The 21,085-nt window shown below is 41.4% G+C and overlaps 1 protein-coding gene across 2 annotated transcripts in view; it reads right to left on the bottom strand.

The window, feature by feature from the left end:
• Positions 1-17,449, bottom strand: part of CTNNA3 (catenin alpha 3) — a gene marked incomplete at both ends in the record, with an annotated part of 1,359,521 nt that extends 1,342,072 nt beyond the window's left edge. Inside the window, one exon of one of the 2 annotated variants that reach the window (XM_080937546.1) lies at positions 17,345-17,449. In XM_080937546.1, the coding sequence (XP_080793672.1) occupies positions 17,345-17,443 (99 nt within the window). The remainder of the gene's footprint in view (positions 1-17,344) is intronic. The other variant, XM_080937545.1, reaches the window with a different exon arrangement.
• Between the last annotated feature and the right edge of the window lie 3,636 nt (positions 17,450-21,085).

Consider the following 21,085-nt stretch of genomic DNA (forward strand, 5'->3'; position numbering starts at 1 on the left):
ATATTGGCTACAATTCAGTGACATTTCTGTTTCATCTTATCTCAGGAAGTAAATAGGCTCGGCCATCCCGTCTGGAAAGAGAAGGCAGCAGAGCTTCTTCTTCACCTCAGTTCAGGCTGTCACCTCCTCCCATCAATGAGGGTGACTCACCACAGCAGATGTGTCTCGCTGAGGAGGATGGGGTAAGTGTGTTATTTGAAAAGGTCTCCCATCTCTAAAGGAATACCAGCAGTCAGTGAAACTAACTTCAGCACATTCTGTCAAACGTTCCTGGTTCTTCCTTTTCCCGTACAGTACAAAGAGCTGTTTCTATACAGAACATGAGACTTGGGTTTGAACCTGAAGCAGAAATGATTCCTACAGAACCCGGTATATTTTAGCACCTTTATATTTTGCCACTGGTGCACAACCTTCCCTCTTCCCTCTTGTTAGGAATTTTAGGGGATTTTTAATTAAGGAGAATCTCTAGACTTGCAGCTAGATTGACCATGCTTTATATTTATACTGAATTTACACTGAACCAATATAAAGTGAACACATATTGACTCACTTTCCTTTAGTCTGTAACAGTGTGTTTTGTGATAACAGTGGCTCCATCAAAGATGGGGGAATGTGTATCACATAGATGAGCTGGAAGGCCATGATAAAGCCCATTATCTTTGATGTTTGTTGTTGTTTTGTTTTAGGGGGTGTATTTTGTTTGGTTGGTTTGGTTTGGCTTTTGGTTTTGGTTTTGGTTTTCTTCAAGACAGGGTTTCTTTGTGTAGCTCTGGCTGTTCTGGAACTTGCTTTGTACACCAGCCTGGCTTTGAACTCATGTAGTAGATCTGTCTCTGCCACCTGGGTGCTGGAACTAAAGGTGTACGCCACCACACATGCCATCTTATACAATTAGTATATGCTCCAAAGTAATAATAATAAATCAGGTCTGGCACAGTGGCTCAGGCAGATAATACAGTCTGCTTGGGAACCTGTGCCTTGAAGATCATAAGTTCAAGACCTACCTTGGTAACTTCACAATACCCCAACGCAAAGTGTGTGTGTGTGTGTGTGTGTGTGTGTGTGTGTGTGTGTGTATGTGTGTGTGTGTGTGTGTGTGTGTGTGTGTGTGTGTGTAAGGGTTGGGCTGAAGGGTATAACTCAATAGCAGGGAAGTTTCTAGGATGTGCAAGGCCCTGGGTTTAACCACTAATATTGCAAATAATTAATAATAGAAGACATAGTAAGAAGTCCCCCCCCCCCATGTTAAGAGTGTCGAATCATGTGTAAAGGAGAAACTCCTACCTTATTAATTCTGAGAGTCTAACATTGGATCTTCAACTGTGTGCAATCATTATATGTTGAATATTAGGGCTCAAAGAATTAGTCTGTATAATGTGTCCTATATTATAAACCGGAATGTCTTCTTGCACAACCCACAGTGCACTAGACTCTAATTAAGATGTATTAAGATGTATGTCTCTTGGAGGCTCTGAAGATGGTGAAAATTAAATTAGTGTGCTTAGTGAATCAGACCTTTGCTTTTTCCTGTAGACAGCTACCCTAGCACACAGTAGGAGCACCACAGACTATGGTAGGAGCTTGTGGTTTAATGCTGTTTGGAGCATAATAATTGCTTTGGCTCCTGGCTCCTTGACACTTGGTCTGTGGAAAGTTTTTGAATGCTAACTTAGATAACACATTTATATTCTATATTCGTGTTCTTTGCCAATCGAACTCTTGATTTTTTTTTCACACTCTCCTATCACTGTGGCATTAAAAGACCATGTTAACAGCTCTCTCTTTTTCTGTTTATGAGCTAAAATACTCTGAATCTTTAACCTTCCTCCTGGAACTCGAAGGAGCCTTCGGGGCTACTTTTGTTCCTTTCTGTTAATTTAAACTTATGGAATAAGATACAAGACATTTAAGCCATGTTAATTGGCTTAAACTTTGTTGGGGTTTAGAAAGAGGTAATAGAAGTGGAAAGGAGGAAGCTTCAGAGAAAAGTAGAACCGTGATCTGCCAAAAGTCTCCCTGGACTCAGGGGAGCGGAAAGTCATTCTTCAAGCTGAGGACAACTCTGCCTACACTTCCTTCTAAAACCAATCTGGACCAACTTAGCAAAGATAATAAGGAAGGCAGAAGGGTTGGTATCCTTTGTCTATTTATCCTCTAAAATTTGCATCCATCAGTCTACCAAAACAAACCACAAAACTTTGTGCGGTTCATTCCAAAGCAACAAGCATTTACTGAGCACATCCTATGTTGAAAACATCCTATGCTGTGGGGATTTAGGAACTACAAGGGGAGTGAGCTCTAAGGTGGCGAGGAGGGAGGCCCACAAGCAGCTGGACCGCAGCAGGAAGAGCAAACTGCTGACCCTTCTGTAGGTCCAGAGAAGGCTCTATGGAGCTGCAAACAAGTCATGGAGATGAAATGGGTCTTCCAAAAAGAACCCCTAAGGACACATGGATTTATTTCTACCAGATGGTCATCAGCCTTGGGCTAGACTCTTAAGTAGGAGGCAGAAAGATCAAAAAAATTCGATCTAACCACACAAAGTCAACTACAACTGACCTATAACCTACAGAGTCAACTAACCTGGGCCCACGGCAGCTCACAGAGATTGAAGAGCATCCACAGGCTGGACCTAGGCCACACACACATTTGCAGCAGATGTGCAGCTTGGTCTTCATGTGGGGCCCCTAACATTGAAGTGGGGTTTGGAGGCTATCTTTGACTCTGTTTCCTGCCATTGGATCCCCTTCCCCTAACTGGACTGCCTGGTTGGGGAATCTAATCACTATGACCGTCTTTGGAGGAGGGAGGAGGGAGACGCCTCAGCTGGGCATTGGTGGTAGAACATGAGCTTCCAGTTTAGCCAGAGAAAGAACATATGTGTAATTAAGTCCTTGCTTAGCTATACCTCATCATTTAAGGAAATGATACAGTTCTCATGACATGATGTATCCTATCTAGGGTTATGCTATAACTTAACATGGGCATCATCATAATGAAATAAATAACTATGTTATTATGTATTATATCATATCAATAAATTTTAATAATGGCACATAATAGCTTTTATATAAAACAATCATCACTGTGTGTGTGTGATGACTGTATGTGTGGGGGCACACACATGCCACACGTGGGACCAGAGGACAGCTTTGAGGGGTTGGTTCTCTCCTTCCACAATGGGTTATGAGGAACAAGCTTAGGTTTCAGGCCTGTGCAAACAGCCCTTTGCTGGAAACCTCTGAGGAAACGCCACCGATCTACAGAGAATTCTAGAGTAGCCAGCCATTCCAATGAAGTACATACAAGGTCACCACACTAATACAAAGGCCCTTCTCGCCCCACATAAGTACACAGAAAGACACCCCAACAACCTCTCCCTGAGCTTTTTTGTCTAAGGAACAGAGTAGTTACCAAAAGACATGATTTAAATCATTTGCTCACACCATTTTACTGTCTTGCTAGCTGAAAGGAAGCATTTATCCCATCCCAATGAGCAGGTGCTGAAGAGGAAGGTCAGAACTTCTAAAAGATAAAGAAACTAAAGTATACTGTGGGCAAGTGTGCAGCCCCTTAGAAGCGCTAAAAGGCCACACTAAATGTGTATGGCTGTTTTACGGTGCATTCTCATTTTGGAAATATTAAAAATGCAAGATGGCCATTCAATAACTAAAATGATTTGGGCAAAACCTTAGTTCAGATCTTTAGAACCCACATAACTGGGAATATAACAGCACATTTGTATTCCCAATTCTCCCGCAGGCACATATGAGGCAGAGAGAGGCGAGATGCCCGGAAGCTCGTGGATCAACTATTCTGGAATGTTCAATAGAAGAAATACTGTTTGAAGGAAGGCAGAAGACAAGGAATAACACTCAAGGTTACCTTAAAATTTTCAACCAGACACCCCAGAGCTCCCAAGGACTAAACCACCAACCAAAGAGCACACATGGAGGAACCCATGGCTCCAGCTGCATATGTACCAGAACACTGCCTTATCTGGCATCAATGGAGGGGAGGTCCTAGGTCCTGAGGAGGCTCGATGACCCAGTGTAGGGGAATGCCAGGGCAGTGAGTGGGTGGGCAGGTAGGGAAGAATCCTCATAGAAGCAGGAGGGGGAGGTATAGGGGGCTTGTGGAGGGAAAACTGGGAAGGAAGACAACATTTGGAATGCAAATAAATAAAATAACCAATAAAAATATAAACAAAAAAAATGCAAGATGGAGAATTGGGGACATGTTGTAAGCCGAACAGAACTGGTACCTGATAAGTCCAAGCCAAGGACACAAATCATTCCCTTTAAAAATAAAAGAATCTGTGGGCTGGAGAGATGGCTCAGAGGTTAAGAGCATTTGCTGCTGCTCTTCCCGAGAACCTGGGTTCAAATCTCAGCACCCGCAGCAGCAGGCTTACAACCACGTGTCATTCCAGCTCCAGGGGATCGGACAACCTCCTCTAGACTACACAGGCCCTGCTCTCATGTATACACACCCACACAAAAAACACACACAACCATTCTTTAATTAAATATATCTTTAAAACTGCAAAAGTCATAAATCATATTCAGTAAGTTTATATTTATAGTATTCACTTTCATGGATATATATATTGGAATCCATAGATTCACACACACACACACACACACACACACACACACACACACACACACACATATATATATATGGGGGGTGTATAATTTTTTTACAAATACATACCCACATATACATGATTATATATCTGTACATTTAACCACAGATGCATATTCAAGTTTAAGGTTAAAGAAAAATAAATGGGGCATGGTTTTAGGGGAAGCCTTGGGCCAAGAGGCAGAGAGCCACACTCACCGCTGGCTAGCACAATAACCAGCTCAGCAATTCCAATATTGCAGTCACCTGGGAGTTCTCAAAATCACTACCTGGCCCTACTCCCTGAGATTCTGATTTAGCCAGCTTTGTGAGGCCCAGGCATCAGGGTGTTTTTTTTTTGTTTTGTTTTGTTTTGTTTTTAAGCTCCCCAAGTGATTTTCATGTGCAGTGGAGGTTGAAGACCACTGGGCTAACAGAATCCTCAACAGAGACAGGAATTCTCTGAATCGCCTGCTTAGTTAGCACTGTTCCCCCAGATGAGGCTTTTGTGTCTCTCCCAGGGATTTGCCAAAAAACAACTCCACCATAATTTGCACCCTGCGAGGCTCTCAACTGAGCATGAGATGGTACCTGCTCCTTACAATTCCTTATTCGGTGAGTGCAGAATAAATATCTCAGGGGGGAAAAACAAGGTTAGTCTAGAAGAGGAGCCTGAAAACTACCTCTGGAGGCAAATCTGGACACTTGATTATTTCTGACAATAAGAGGCTTTGTGGGAACATGCTGTGCCCATTTGTTTTTATGATGTCCATGGCTGCCCTCACGATCCCAGGACATCAGAAGTGCCACAGGTGAGCCATCAGATTTGAAGCTATTTATATCTGGACCTATATGGGGGGAAAATGCCATCTCTGGCTAGAGTCAGGGTGGCTTCAGGTTTCAGGCTCTCTCCAGAGACTGCCAGGGGATTCTATGAGGGACCGACCAGGTCACATCTCAAGCAGTATAGCTGGCCCCGGTGGCAGAGATAAGGGATCTTCCAGCAGTTCATCAAGATGAACTACAAATGCTACCTTGCGTCTACTAATAACCGGGTGGGTCGTGTTTATCGGCTTCTAACACCTGGATGTCTCTAAAAATCAGTTTGGAAAGGGGCTGAGGCCATAGCTCAAAGCTAAGTTAAGCGGGCTCTGTGGATTCACCGAGAAGATGAGCTACAGTTGCGAGATAAAACCTTTGCGGCGGTTCCTGGTGTGGTGGGCTACACTGACAAGCTCAGCACCCAAAGGGCTGAGGCAAGGGGATGACAAAAAAATACAACATGCTGGTGGAGTGGACCACAATGGTGGAGCAAGTAGTGAAACACCAGAGTCTGAAAAACAAAAAGGTCCAGAAATCAGACTTGGGGGAGGGTCCCCTGACACCTGCCCACAGCTCATCACAGAGCCCTATGTCTGGGGGGACATTTAGGACATTCTGATAAACCTGTCACATGTGCTCCACCTGGATTCTCCAGTATTTTAATCAACTAACTTCTGGCTTTTCTTAGTCTTGTTTTAATTTCAAAAGTAGCTTCCTTGCTCTGAACTATCTGCTTCTTAAGAAATACTCTAGCCAGCAACTTTCCCACGGGAGCGGTTTTCCGGCCCTAAAAGATTTAGAAGTTGAAAGAGCTGCTTTATTAGATATTGACTCAGCTATTCCAAATTATTTTAAACTTGAAAACCTTATGGAGGCACACTAACTTCATTCCTGCCACTAAAAATAACATCGTTAATACTTATTAAGCATTGGGCCTGTAAGTATTTCAAAGGCATTTAGTTTACCAGTTTTTAAGATTATATATTACAGTCAAAAGTCCAATATTTGCTTAGGCCAATATTACTCAGCAAGAACTTTACACTTGTACAGGATCAACTGCAAATTTCCTTAGAACCTTTTGAGGTTGATCGCCGTATGTAATCTATTGATGGGATAATTAATCATCAAGGGTGCAAGAAGAAAGCTTATAGATAAGATCACTGAAGCCTGATGCTGCCCCCCCCCCCACATCTTATGACTGAGCTTGGGGACCCAGGTGGAGGAGCTGGTGGAAGGACTGGAGGGGCAGAGGGGGATTGCAACCCCATAGAAAAAACAGTGTTGGCTGGCCAGACTACCCAGTGTTCTCGGGGACTAGACCACCAACCAGTGAATGTACAGGGAGGGGTCCATGACTCCAGATACATATGTAGCAGAGGATGGCTTTGTTTGACATCAGTGGAAGGGGAGGCCCTTAGTCCTGTGGGGGTTTGTTGCTCTAGGGTAGGGGGATGCTGGAGCAGTGGGGCAGGAGAGAGTGGGTGGATGGAGGAGAACCCTCATAGAGGAAAAGGGGAGTGGGGAGGGCAGATGTGGGATGGGGGAATTTGTGAAAAGGTAACCGGAAGGGGGATACCGTTAGAGATGTAATCATTCCATGATTAATAAAATAATAAAAATAAAGATCACAGAAGTCCTTCTAGTTTCATTTCTGTTGCTGTGCTCGTAACACTCAAAAACAACTCAGAAGGAAAGGCTTTCTTTCTTTGACTTACACTCCCAGATCACCAGCCATCACTGGGAGAAACTGGTTCAGGAACCATGTAAGATCTTGAAAAGGAAACTATGGGGGAATTCCGCTTCCTGGCTTGCTCGCTGACTCCCCCCGGAGGTTGGGAGGAGCTCATGCTAAGCTAGCTTTCTTATGCAACCCAGGACCACCTGCCTAGGGATGTTATGGCCCCTAACGGGCTGGACAGCGCAGCGCCAATTAATAATCAAGACAATCCCGCCACAGACGTGCCACAAGCCGGTGGGATCTGGGTGATTCCTCCATAGACTTTCCTCTCAAACCACTCTAGCTTTATGTCAATCTGACAACTGAAGCTAAGACAAAAGCATGAAGAAATGATACTAAGTTCATTCCCCATGGACAGCAGGACTGGCAGCAATCTCGAATAGTGATTTATTTTTCTGAAATTCTATTCATGGAAACTAAAAGTCCAAAGGGGACTGAAGTCCCACCTACTACCTGGGAGCCAGTCAGGTCTGTAGGCGAGTGGAAAATTAATTAGCCCTTTCTTGACAGCCATCTGCATAACCCAAAGGCCATGACCCATTTTGATTATACCTAGATACTTTCACTTGTTTCTTTCTTTGTTTTTGGGGTTTGGGGCACAAAGTGAAGAGAAAGATATTTTACTGAGGTTGGGGGACAGCAGAGAGTTCTTTCTAGATGGCTGGGAGAAATGAAAAACGTGTTTAGAGGAGCCCTCTCTGGCATTGTCCATGTCTCTCCCTGTGGTTTGAATAAGCAAGATACTCACAGGAGGAAATACAGGGACAAATTGTGGAGCAGTGACTGCAGAAATGACCATCCAGAGACTTGCCTCACCTGGGGATCCATCCCTTATGCAGCCACTAAACCCAATCACTACTGCTGATGCCAAGAAGTGCTTATTGGCAGGAGCCTGATATGGATGCCTCCTCAGAGGCTCTGCCAGAGCCATACTGATACAGATGAGAATGCTTGCAGCTAACTATCAGACTGAGCATGGAGACCCTAATGGAGGAGCTAGAAAAAGGACTGAAGGAGGTGGAAGGGTTTGCAACTCCATGGGAAGAACAACATTATCAACCAACCAAAACCCACCACAGCTCCCAGGGACTAAAACATCAGCCAATGAGTGAGTGAATATAGAGAGACCCATGGCTCCAGCCACATATGTAGCAGAGGATAGCATTGTTTGGCATCAATGGGAGGCCTTTGGTCCAGTAAAGGCTTGTTTTCCCAGTGAAGGGGAATGCCAAGACAATGAGATGGGAGAGGGTGGTTAGGAGTGGGAGCACCTTCATGGAAGGAAGGGGAAGAGGGAGGGGGGATGGGAGAGGGAGAAAGGTGATAATATCTGAAATGTAAATACATAGGATATCCAATAAAAAAAAAAGATTAAAGGGGGGGAAGACCCTGATAGGTTGGTTATGCTCCGGAGGATGGTCCCACACAAATTAATACATGGGAAGGGCAAACTGGACTCAGGTTATGAAAAATTACACATAAAGTTGGGAAGAGGTAAAGGAGTGTGTTGTGGGTCTGGGAGGATTGGTGGAAGGAATGGAGGATATATGATCAAAGTATATTGTATTATTCATCTGTAAAACTCTCAAAATTAATAAATAATTTAATTTTAAAATTTAAAAAATAAAAGAATGGTCTTTACAGGACCATACATCTGAATACTTGGTCCCACTTGGTAAAAATGTTTGGAAGGATTAGGCATGCCAGGGCCCCTTTCGTGGTTCATCATGTCCTCTTCCCCTTGTTGGCAGTGAAGATGAGCTGTCTCCTAGCCTAGGTCCATGAGCACTGACATTGATCAGAGACCCCAGATTGGGGTCTGTAGCTTAGACTCAAATTTTTATTAAGCCTCTGAGATTTTAGGGTTGTGTCAACACAACCTTGCTTATGCTGACTCATCCGTGAGTCACAAGAGAGTCTTTTGTTTTGGCCAATGACTATTATTATAGAATACAAAAAAAAAAAAAAAAAGCTATTCCTAAGTGGACTCCCAGAAAGATACAGATAAGGAGCTAGGAAGGTGGCTCAGAGGTTAATAGTACTTGTTGCTCTGAGTGAGAGTCTGGGTCCAGTTTCTTGTACATATGTGGTGTCTCACAACCACCCACGACTTCAATTCCAGAGGGTCTGATGTCCTTCTAACTCGTGTAACACCATGCACCCACCTTGCATAAATACATACATGTAGGCAAAACACTCATACATATATTGTGTGTGTGTGTGTGTGTGTGTGTGTGTGTGTGTGTGTGTGTGTGTGTGTGTGTGTTGAGGAGTCAGTATGGAAGTAGAAATGGGGCAGAGCCATGAAGTATATAAGAATTAGCAATGAGAACCAGAAAAATAATGTTCATTACTGTTGCTCTAATCCTATATTTACCTTTTAAGAACATGGGATATATTTATATCATAAAAATACATCTTAACCTTTGCCAAAAGAAAAATCTTTATAATGTCTTAGAAAGGGATTCACTATTTTAGTTTAAGAGATTTTGAGTCTACTCCTTTAACTCACATTTGACATGAATTCGACACGCAGAAAATTCTATTTTGTGGTAAATAAGATTATTGATGGATCCATTGCATAATGACTATAGCATGATCTAGCAGTTTATGTCCCCTTCAGAGAGACAACGTAGAGATGTAAATTCTCGGAAGAACAGATCTGCATAAATAGGCTTTCCTCGCTGGGCTGCCACAGTCAGATCCTGAGAGTGATAAAATGCAGATGCCTGCAGTTGCAATCATAAAAATGTAATTGCTGAGAAAAAAAATTATTTCTGACCCACTGGAGGAATTTATTGCCTAGGGATGCAGTGCATAGGTTATCACAGAATGGATATCACAGAAGAGGAAGTCGAATGACTGAAATATATCCCAGGCTGAGCATCCCTGCAAATGACCTAGTGATTTACCTGAACTTGAGAGAAAGGGGGGAAAAAGGATTAAAGATAAATCAGGTTTGGCAGAGAAGACTTTGGTTACTATAAAAAGAACAGAAATAAGATTTATGCACAAATGAATTAAGAACTTGGAGTGACGGCCTAGTATATATGACCAATTACTCCAAAAATTAAAATGTGACTTTGATCTTGAATTATGACCAAGATAAGTAATTCCTGTGCAGCCCTGTGAGCAGAAGAATGCGACATAAAGGTAAACAATAGGGAAATATGAGAATTTTTTAGTGGGGCTACTAAAATTGTTACTTTAATGCAAAGGATATGGGCTTCTACTAAAATGTATTTAGCATAATGAGGCTATACAAACCATGTAACTATTCAAACCAGGAACTCTCTGGAAAAATTCAGATAGGGGCACGACCTAGGAATCTATTGATACAGAAATCAATAGAAGTTTATATGTATATATGAACATTATTAAGTCATTTTAAGAAAAGGATGTCTTAGCATTTGTAAGCATGAGTGAACATGAAGCTTGTATCATCAATAAAGTTTCCATTATTACAGTAAATAATGTCTCCAAGCACAAAGGGAAAATACTATACAGTCTCACATAAATGGAATCGCAGAACAGAATAAAATAGTTTTCAGGATCTTGAGATGGGGAATGGGAAGTTTGGTCAAAGGATAAAAATTTTCAGTCAGATGATGAACTGAGTTCTGGGAATCTAATCTATGAGTAGGAAAATAACTATATAGTTGACTCTATAATATACTTGAAATTTAATGAAACAAATGTATCATTTAGATATACTTTCAGTGTCTTTGCTCCACAAATACAAAGCAATACTTATAGACAAAATTAATATATTCATTAATTTGGCTATGGTGGTCATTAGATAATGCACACATATATCAAATCATTACATACAGATGAATACATAATTCTATCAATTGAATGTTTTAAATAAAAACTAAACATCCTGGGGCAGCGGTGGAATGTGATTGTAGATCTACCACAAGGTTATTCATGGAAAAACAACCTTATTATAATTTTAAGAGATGTGTGTGAGAAAACCAACAGACCGGGGGCCGGAGCAATGGCTCAGTGATTAAAAGCATTTGATGCTTTTCCAGAGGACCCAGAGTCCGAGAATCAGCACCCGTGTCAGGCGGCTCACAACCACCAGCAGTTCTAGCTCCAGGGGACCCACCACCCTCTGGGACCTCTGAAGACATCTGCACACCCGTGGCTTCCCCACACACAGGTGTGTGTGTGTGTGTGTGTGTGTGTGTGTGTGTGTGTGTGTGTGTGTCACATTAGTAAAAGTAAATATTCTTAAGTGATAGACTTTTAAAAGCTGAGCATAAAGTCCTATAAGGTCAGTTATTTTGAAATAACTCTTTAAAAATGTACTGGATTTTGCAAGGAGAATCCTCTGATAATGAAAGCCAAGTGTGTGTCCAGATAACTGTGTCCTGCTGGGATGCTGCTGCTTCGTGAGAAAGTTCTTACACCCAGCAGCTATTCCATAAATTATTAATATTTGTAATTTCATATGACTTGACTATTGCCAAGTCCTATAAAAAAAAATTTTTCAGCTGGGATATTGGCAAAGTGATATGCCAAGCCTCCTTTAAGAAACCAATAAACAAAAAGAAAGAAAGAAAGAGACCAATGAACATTTTAAAAATCAACAACGAACAGGGAGATACAGTTGGCCTTGCATGGGCGTCTGCAGAACAGGCTCTGGGTTTCCTTGCCTGGTCTCAGTTCCTGCTGGCCGGGGAAAGCACGCACCCAGGTGCCGCACCAACAGCTCTCAACATTAGTTCCTTCACATCACTTTCACCCTTTCACCTTTCTGGGTGGGGTCAATACCATTTAGAGACATGATTATGATCGTTTTCGATCATACTAGGACACACACAGTTGAGACCACCATATGGATTCCTGTTGCCTGATAGCGCAAGGTATGTGACCAAAATCTCTGCTAGTTTCCCAACTTCCGTAAATGCTAGCTTCTGATTGAATATGACGTTGCATTCCGGTGATGTCAGCACTGGAATCCCAGCTGAGGTCAGGGGATTGGGGTTAGCCTGGGCTACACGGGGAGTCTATCTCAAAAGGACGAATGAAACTTAGTTTCTCCAAACTGCTTTCTCTGCTCAGAACAATACGGTCTCGTCCTTTATGATTATCGAGTTCTAAGTGATCAACTCCAGTGTCACAACTTCCGGAAGGGGGTGTGTGTGCGGTGACATGAATATGCACTTACTCAGCCACCTCGAAAGTAAAGGTCATTTTCCTGATCACACTCTTCTGAGTGCACGGGAACTGTGCTGGTTAGGTTTTGTGTCCATCTGAGCAAGCTGCGGTCATTTGGGAAGGATGAATCTCAAGTAAGAAAACGCCTCCATCAGAAATTCTTGTGGGTACATCTCTGGGGGCATTCGGTTTGTTTAATGGTTTATGTGGGAGGGCTCAGTGATACCACCCTGGGGAGGTATTTCTTGGGGGTGTGTAAGAAAGCTGAGCAAGCCATGGGGAGCAAGGCAGCATTCCTCCGTGGTCTCTGCTTTAGCTCCTGCCCTCATTTCGATTCCTGATCAACTGTGAGCTATAAGACGGAATAAACCCTTTCCTCTCCACGTTGCATTTAGTCATGGATTTATCACTGAATTCCCTACCTAAGCATGAAATGAATGAATGCTCCTTAAGACGGAAACAAAATCTTTAGTTGTCAGAACTTGTTTGAAACTTTCCCCATGGCTAGGCATGGTTAAGACTTGTCAGCCTGACCCTAGAAATGTAAGGCAAGGGGACCACATAATGGAGGGTAGACTGGGGTACTTAGTGAGTTCAAGTTCTGTCTAGGTTACAGGGTATGAAGCCCTGTCTCAAATCCACCCCCTAGCAAAATTTGGTAAAAATATGAGAATTTTTTTTTTATATTTTGCCCACTATCATGGTTTTTTTTGTAACTAATTGTAACCCACATGCATAAAGATGTTCAGCAGGGAAATGTTTGTGTCTTAGTTAGAGTTTTATTGCTGTGAACAGACACTATGACCAAAGCAAGTCTTATAAATAACAACATTTAATTGAGACTGACTTACAGGTTCACAGGGTCAGTCCATTATCATCAAGGTGGGAACATGGCAGCATCCTGGCAGGCATGGTGCAGGAGGAGCTGAGAGTTCTACATCTAGAAGCCAGAAACAAACTGAGCATCCTCAGGTGGTCTCCAAGACCACCTCCAGGGGGACACACTTCCTCCAACAACACCACACCTTCTAATAGTGCCACTCCCTGGGCCAAGCATATGCAAACCACCACAGTTCGTTTTTATTTTAGGCAGGATCTCATGTTTTATAGACTGGCCTCTAATTTACTATGTAGTTGAGAATGACCTTGAACTTCTGATCTTCCTGATTCCACCACCTGGCTGATTACTGGGGTGTTGCCTCTGTGTTCAGTTTATGAGGTGCTCTGGATCCAACCTGGGGAATCTCCAAAGCTAGGCAAGCACTCTATGAACTGAGCTACATCTCCAGCCAACAAACAGCATTTATAATCGTCCGAAAAAAGGCTGAAAACTGAAACGTCCCAAAATGCGTGGTTATGTTAAATAAAAGCAGGACTGAAGCTGTATGATATGTAACTAAGCAGCGATTTTATCGAGTTGTTCTTATAAAGAATGGGGTTTACAGAGATGGCTCAGAGGTCAAGAGTGCTTGCTTCTCTCCCAGAGAACTTAGGTTCAGTTCTCAACAATCAGGTGGAGGCTCACATCCATCTATAACTCCAGTTCAGGGGAACACCCTCTCCGGTCCTCCATGGGCACAAGGCACATATGTGCTACTCGGACACAGACATACAGGCAAACAAAACAACCATACATTTAAATACGTTTTAAATTTTTAATAGGAAAGTTGGCTCGCAGATCTAGCTTAGTGGTTAGGGTGCCTGCCTAAAGTGTTTGTGTGCCTTTGTCAAGTACCCAGCGCTCAAAACAAAAAGTAAGGCAGGAAAGCTGCAAATATAGCATTTTAATGAAATCTCTCTATACGGCATTTTATCCACTGTGGGAGGGGGTGCGCACATGTGTGTGTGTGTATGTGTGTATGTGTGTGTGTGTGTGTGTGTGTGTGTGTGTGTTTGATGATTAGTTTCCATTGTCAACTTGACACAATCTATAATCACCTTTGAGAAAGGTCTCTGATGACGTCATTCAGGGTTATCTTGATTATGTCAAGTGGGAAGACCCAACCTGAAAGTGAGCAGGTACCATTTCATGGGCTGGGCTCTGGACTGAATTAGAAAGAGAATGCCAGCCACGGAGCACCCGTAGGTGAGCATCGATCATTGCTCTCTGCTCTTGACTATGGATCAATGGGAGCAGCTCCGTCAAACTCCTTGTGGCGGTGAGTGAGAATGGCCCCCATAGTAGGCTTGTGTATTTGAATGCTTAAGTCACCGGGGAGTGGCACTAAGGAGTTAGGGTTCAGAGGGGTGGCCTTGTTAGAGGAAGCAAGCCAATACAGGTGGGCTTTGAGGTTTCAAAAGTCCATGCCAAACCCAGTGCCTCTCTCTCTCTCTCTCTCTCTCTCTCTCTCTCTCTCTCTCTCTCTCTCTCTCTCTCTCTCACTCCCTCCCTCCCTCCCTCTGCCTGTTAATTAGTTTGTAGCTCTTCTCCAGCGCCATGCCTGCCATCATGATGATGGTAACCTCTGAAACCCTAAGCCAGCCCCAACTGAATGCTTTCTTTCATAAGAGTTGCTGTGATCGTGATGTCTCTTCATGGCAACAGGACACTAAGACACTCCTGCTGCTGAAACTTTATTGCCTGTGTGAACTGCAACCTACAAGTATGACCTGAATAAACCTGCCTTTGTCATGGTGTTTTACCACAGAAACAGGAATGGAAAATAACATTATTCCATGTATATATCCACTATACATATATTCAATAGAAATTTGTGTCTACGTTGCCAAGGCTACCTCATCCTTCCAAATAGCAGGCTTGGCAGGCCTGCACTATCCACTAAATTTATACTCTCTATATTATAAAGTCCTAAGAAAATACTCACTATTTTGCTATCTTAGAAGGAAATGCACTAATGTTTATTTCTTGGTAGTAAATTAAGTGTGTTTTCATTTTTTTTTTTTTTTGCCCTGTTCCTGGGAGAGTCTAATTTTTTTTTAGTAAAATGAAAATAAAGCCAGATAATAGTGAACTCAGAAGACAGAGACAGGAACTCTTAGTTTGAATTGAACCTGGGAGGAAGAGAGAAGATAAATAGATGATGGACAGACAGACAGACAGATAAACAGATGAAAGATGGATAAATGATGGGTGGCTGGATGGATGATGGACAGATGGATGGATAGTCATGTTTTTTCTCTAGACATGAAACCATTCAGTGGATGGCTTAAGTAGTATTAATTTTATGTGTTAATGCCGTTGAGAGAGCAACAATTAATACGTAACTCAGCTGTCACCAGTGAGAAATGTTTTAAGCTGTCTTCCCAGTGGTAGGTCTCAATCTGTGCTCAGTGAAAACAGGTCCCACGTCTGTCCTCAGAGCTGCTGTACATCCACAAGAAAGACAAGAACACTTGGCTAATCAGACATACAGTCCATGTGGCTTTTCACCCAAGTAAACTCTGAGAGCTCAGTGTCTTGGGAAGAAGTAACTTAGATGCATGACATGAAGTAGGTCAGAGGGGACTTCCCTTACCAGTTTTGCTGTTAAAGGGAAAATATTTAGGTCTACATCAATGTACAGAGTCCTTCAAACACTGAATTAAGGAAATCAAATACTCGGTGTGAGGGGGATGGGGACATGACATGGTAATGAGGCAAATGTGATCAAAACAAATCTTCTACAAGTATGAAACCAATTTGTGTGTACCGTTTATGCTAATGAAACCTTTTTTAAAAAATAAAAAATTCAATACGTAAAATCAGGTCTTACATGATGACTAAGTCCAAGAGTCATTGTTCATATTGTCAAATGATTTCTTGTTTCATAGAAGACTATCACAAAATTTCTTTAATAAACTGCTTTTCTCCCACATTTTTGATATTTTAATTATAGTTTACTTTATGACAAGTGAGACACCACATCTCTTAGGTCAAACCACTTAAATTCTCTAATAATAGAGATAGTTACAACCATACTAACTTGCCTCCATTTTTAAACAAGATCATTTTCTTTCTTTTTTTTTTAATTTTTATTTTTCTTTTGTTTTTTTTTGAGACAGGATTTCTCTGTGTAACCCTCACTGTCCTGGAACTCACTCTGTAGACCAGGCTGGCCTTGAACTCACAAAGATCTGCCTTTCAAGTGCTGAGATTAAAGGCATGTGCCACAATGCCAGGCTAAGCAAGACAAATTTATATCACAAAAATTTATATATACCTCTAAAGTAAGGGAGATGGTCCAGCAATAAAGTGGCATCCCACACAAGTCTGACAATCAGGAAAGAACTGACTCCACTAAGTTGTCCTCTGACCTCTACACATGTGCTACAACACAAGTTCCCACTCACACTCATCATGTACAAACACACACACACACACACACACAGAGAGAGAGAGAGAGGAAAAGGAGAAGAAGAATAGTTAATTATATACACCTCTTGATATCATGGAACAAAAATGTAGTTTGAAGTACTAAGAAGAATGTGGCAAGAAAAATTTTTAATATATTTTATACACATACACACACCCATACACAGATACAGACACACACACACACACACACACACATGTATACAGTTAGTGCCAAAATATGATCTGAGAGAAAACTGGTAAAACTTTCAAATTTATATTGCTAATATTAAATATATACTTTTCTGTTTTAATACCAGCTTATTTGAGGTTTAAGGCAGGGTCTTCATGTGTAGACCCAACCGGCCTTGAACTCACAGAGTTCCTTCTATGAACTGCCTGGGTCATGAGATTTTATCACAGCAACTGGAAAATAACTAAGTCACCAGACAAAAATTATTATTATTATTATTATTATTAATGAGTCTTTAAGATATTAACATCCTTAGCCACTGTGCCTCCTGATTAAAGGTATGTACCACCACACCAAGTTAATACCAATTTAAATAAAGGATAACTTAGATGATGTTTCATTTATATACAAAACCAAATTTTTCCTTGGCCCATCGCTATTCCCACCACTGTAAATACTGCTCAAACACAGTTGTTGCACATTACAGCATCCAAAGTGCCCATACCTGGATTATCAGAGGCTCCAGCAGCTTCTCCACAGTGAACGTTTGGATCTGCAGATCCTGAGAGTCCATATTGAGGGGTATTGGTGTTTCTGCTGACATGTTGCCTGTGCACAGACAAAAAAAAAAAAAAAAAAGGAAAAAAAAGAGACAGAATGCTTATCAGTGAAGAGAAATCATTCCTAAGTAGAGGGTTCCTGACAGTCATGGGGTAAGTGAGACTTCTACTTGACATTTCTTTGCAGTCCTCTGAGGCTCAGGGTGCCAAATCCACCATGAAAGAAGCAAGATACTACCAAGCTGTTCTCTGAGATCATGCCACCTGGGCTTAGCTCTAATGAATGCTAGCAAATTCATATGACTTTCAAACTTATCAGATAGATTTCTATTTGGCCGGCAATCTTAACTGAAAGCCATTGTCAACCTCTGGACATGCATCAGACAGCAAGCGAGTCATTTTTTTCCTTGTACCCAGGATGCTAAGGTGTATGCCCATTCTTGTCAAGACTTAGATGAGACAGAGCACATGTGATGCATCTCTGTGTTTTTTTTAAGGTTGTTTATTTGAGAATGAGGGTTGTAAAGGAGGTTGGGGCAACTTTACTCCTAGCTTAGAAAGGAAACTAATAAAAATTTGAATAGCTGTTGTTAGAGAAAAAGGAGAAGCCATGGGAAAGCATTGATATTTGAAAAAGATAAAATGGTTTGAATGAGAAATGTCCCCCATAGACTCAGACATTTGAATATCCTCCACCCCCATTGGTAGCACTGTTTGGGGAGGCTTAGGAGGTGTGGCCTCACTAGAGAAAGTATGTCACTAGGAGCGCATGGCAGCTCACGACCATCTATAACTCCAAACCCGGGGCATCTGAGTTCTCTTCTGACCTCTGTAGGCACCTAAACACACATGGTGCACAGACATACACTCGACCACACATACATATGCATACAATTTAAATAAAATAGTTTTAAAATAACAAAAACATATAACCCACAGAAACACAAACCAGCAGAAAACCTTCCCGCTTAGGGTCTACCTGTCTCCCGTAGATTCCTACAGCTTAGTGAACTGCCCACCAGAAAACACCTCAAGAATCCCTCAGAAGCCATGAGGGGGAAAAATAGCAAGTATGATTAGGGTGGTGGTGGTGGTGGTAGTTTGGGTTGGGTTGTCTTTGGTTTTTGGGTGTGTTTTTAGTATTTTCAGCTATAAAGGCAAGTGACTGTTTTTCTTTTTAATTTACTGTCTATATATAAATAGGTAGCTAGGTGGATGAGTACAAATTAGCATGGTGTCAATCTTTTTGATTCTCTCTCTAATCTCAACCATCCTATATTTGTTTCCACCCCTAAGACACAACAGAACTGGTGGGTGGAGCCCACACTCCATGCACCTGCGCATCCCTCCAGTTGAAGTCTTCACCCACTTTTCCCCCACACTCTTCCCTTATCTCTATCCTAGCTCCCTGAAATCTGCACCAGTTTGCTTGTCAATCTCCCCGGCGCTGCTGGGTCATTCCCCGGGATCCATAAATGTACAATCGCGTATGTTCAGAGATCACCATGACCTCTGTCTGTGTCAATGTGTATGAAGGGAAAGATCAGCAATTCACTAAGAATGCCTCTAAGCCTTGAAGCTAATACGGAGAGCTCTGGACAGAGACAGAGAAATGCCCTATGAGCAAGAATTGTGTACAGTGGTCCTCAACTTCATGTCACATAATTTTTATATTAATAACAAAATTTATGAAAACAAAAATAGAAGCAAATGCTGTAGAGTCCAGGCTTACTGCTCTTCAGATATCACCCCACGTGGATAGTCTCTATAATATTACTTTTTTTTATAAACAGGGTCTCAGTAAATGGCCCTGGCCATCCTAGAACTTTTTATATAGACCAGGCTGCCCTGGAACTCAGAGATCTCCCTGCCTCTGCCTATCGAGTACTGGGATGTAAAGGATGCACCACCACACACACCAGTATGGTTTTCTTAATATAAAAAAGTAAATAAATAAAGTGTAAGCTGGAAAGATGGCTCTGCAGGGACCCAGGCCACCTGGGACCTACATGGAGCAAAAAGAGTTATAATCCAAGTTATATCCTCCAACCTCCACGTGCATGTTGAGGTACACACGTGTAGACATAAAATGTAATAAAATTGTTGACGGCTGTGACTCATACCATCTGTGTTCACCCACACAAGACTGTGCTTGTTAACACTTCACTATGACCTAGAGGCAGAATGTCATTTTCTTCAGTGGAATAGCCGCTCATAAGTTGCTCCCTTTCCAGTAAATAACCTCCTACCCGCACTCAGAGAAGCAACCACAATGAAACGCACACATACACACTAAGTCATGAAGGTGGCGGCAGGGAGGGGAGAGGTTTACCTGAAACAGGCAGGAAGGGGGTGAGAGAAGGTAATGCAACGAGAAAGGTGAGAAAAGAATCACTGAGGTTTTAATACATGCGTGTGGCATCATCAAAGAATCTTTAAATGTATATCTGAAGTGTTATTGGGAAAACCAGAAACTTTCTGAAAGGTCTGTACATCATCACGTCTGTATGCAAGCGAAATATCGAAGTTCAACTGTGCTTATAATCGAGTATTGTTGTGATACTTCTGATTCTTTCATGTGTCTTCAGTGAAGTTTAATATTAAAAACAAGGATAATTATACGGAAAGTCTCAAGGGACCCAATTATGACAAACTTAATAATTGTGAAATCATTTAAGCACAACCATGTGCTCAGAGGTCCTCTCAACTATTAAAGGCATCGGTGCGCACTATTCAAAGCATCGTACAGTCAACACAAGAAATTAAAATACCCTTAAAAGAACACTTTAGAAGTCAAGCGGGGCGCCCTAGGGTTCCTCTTGGTGTACTGGAAATAACTACAGTATATTATATATTATTCATTTACACTAAATGTTGACAGTTTTATATAAAAAACACCAGCATGGCTGATTATAGAGACAGAGCAATTTTCTGAGACGTAGCACTTTTCTACATAGTTCTTTTATTGCACATAACTCAAACGGCCCCCTTGGGACTCCCTTTCCTCTTCAAGGCATTCAAGTGAGTCCTTGTTCTCAATGTGAGCTGAACTCCATTGCAGGTCACTGACAAGGGATGCCTACCATTTTACTCTTGTTGATCTGTTTGGTATTGAATCGGGGTTTGAAGTCAGTAGCTCAGACTGGATGAGAACTCATTGTATAGCTTAGGCCGGCTTCAACCCTCATGCCTCGGCCTCCCAAGGCTTGGATTACAGTGGTGGGCCACCATGTCTGGCCCTCCTTTACATCTCAAAAGCCAGTTTGGCTATAAATAATTATTTCAGGTTCTATTAGGTATGTATTTTATATATAATTATGTTATATACTTATATATAATATGGTATATACTATATAATATTATATGTTGTTATATATTAACTAAATACCATATAGCATATAGTATAATACTGTATATTATATGTTAATTTATAGAATATATACTAATAAATATATAATTGATATACAAATATGATATTATACAATTATATAAGTATATACTATATAATATGTACAATTGTATACAAGTATATGTTATATATCATATACAATTAAACATATAATCATATACTATATAATGTGTAATATTATATGCAATATATTATATGTAGTATATCATATATTGTTATATAACCAATTATATAATTACTCATATACTATATATAATTATATAATTATATAGTGTAT

The sequence above is a fragment of the Micromys minutus genome, assembly GCF_963924665.1.
Source record: "Micromys minutus genome assembly, chromosome: 25".
NCBI lineage: Eukaryota > Metazoa > Chordata > Mammalia > Rodentia > Muridae > Micromys > Micromys minutus.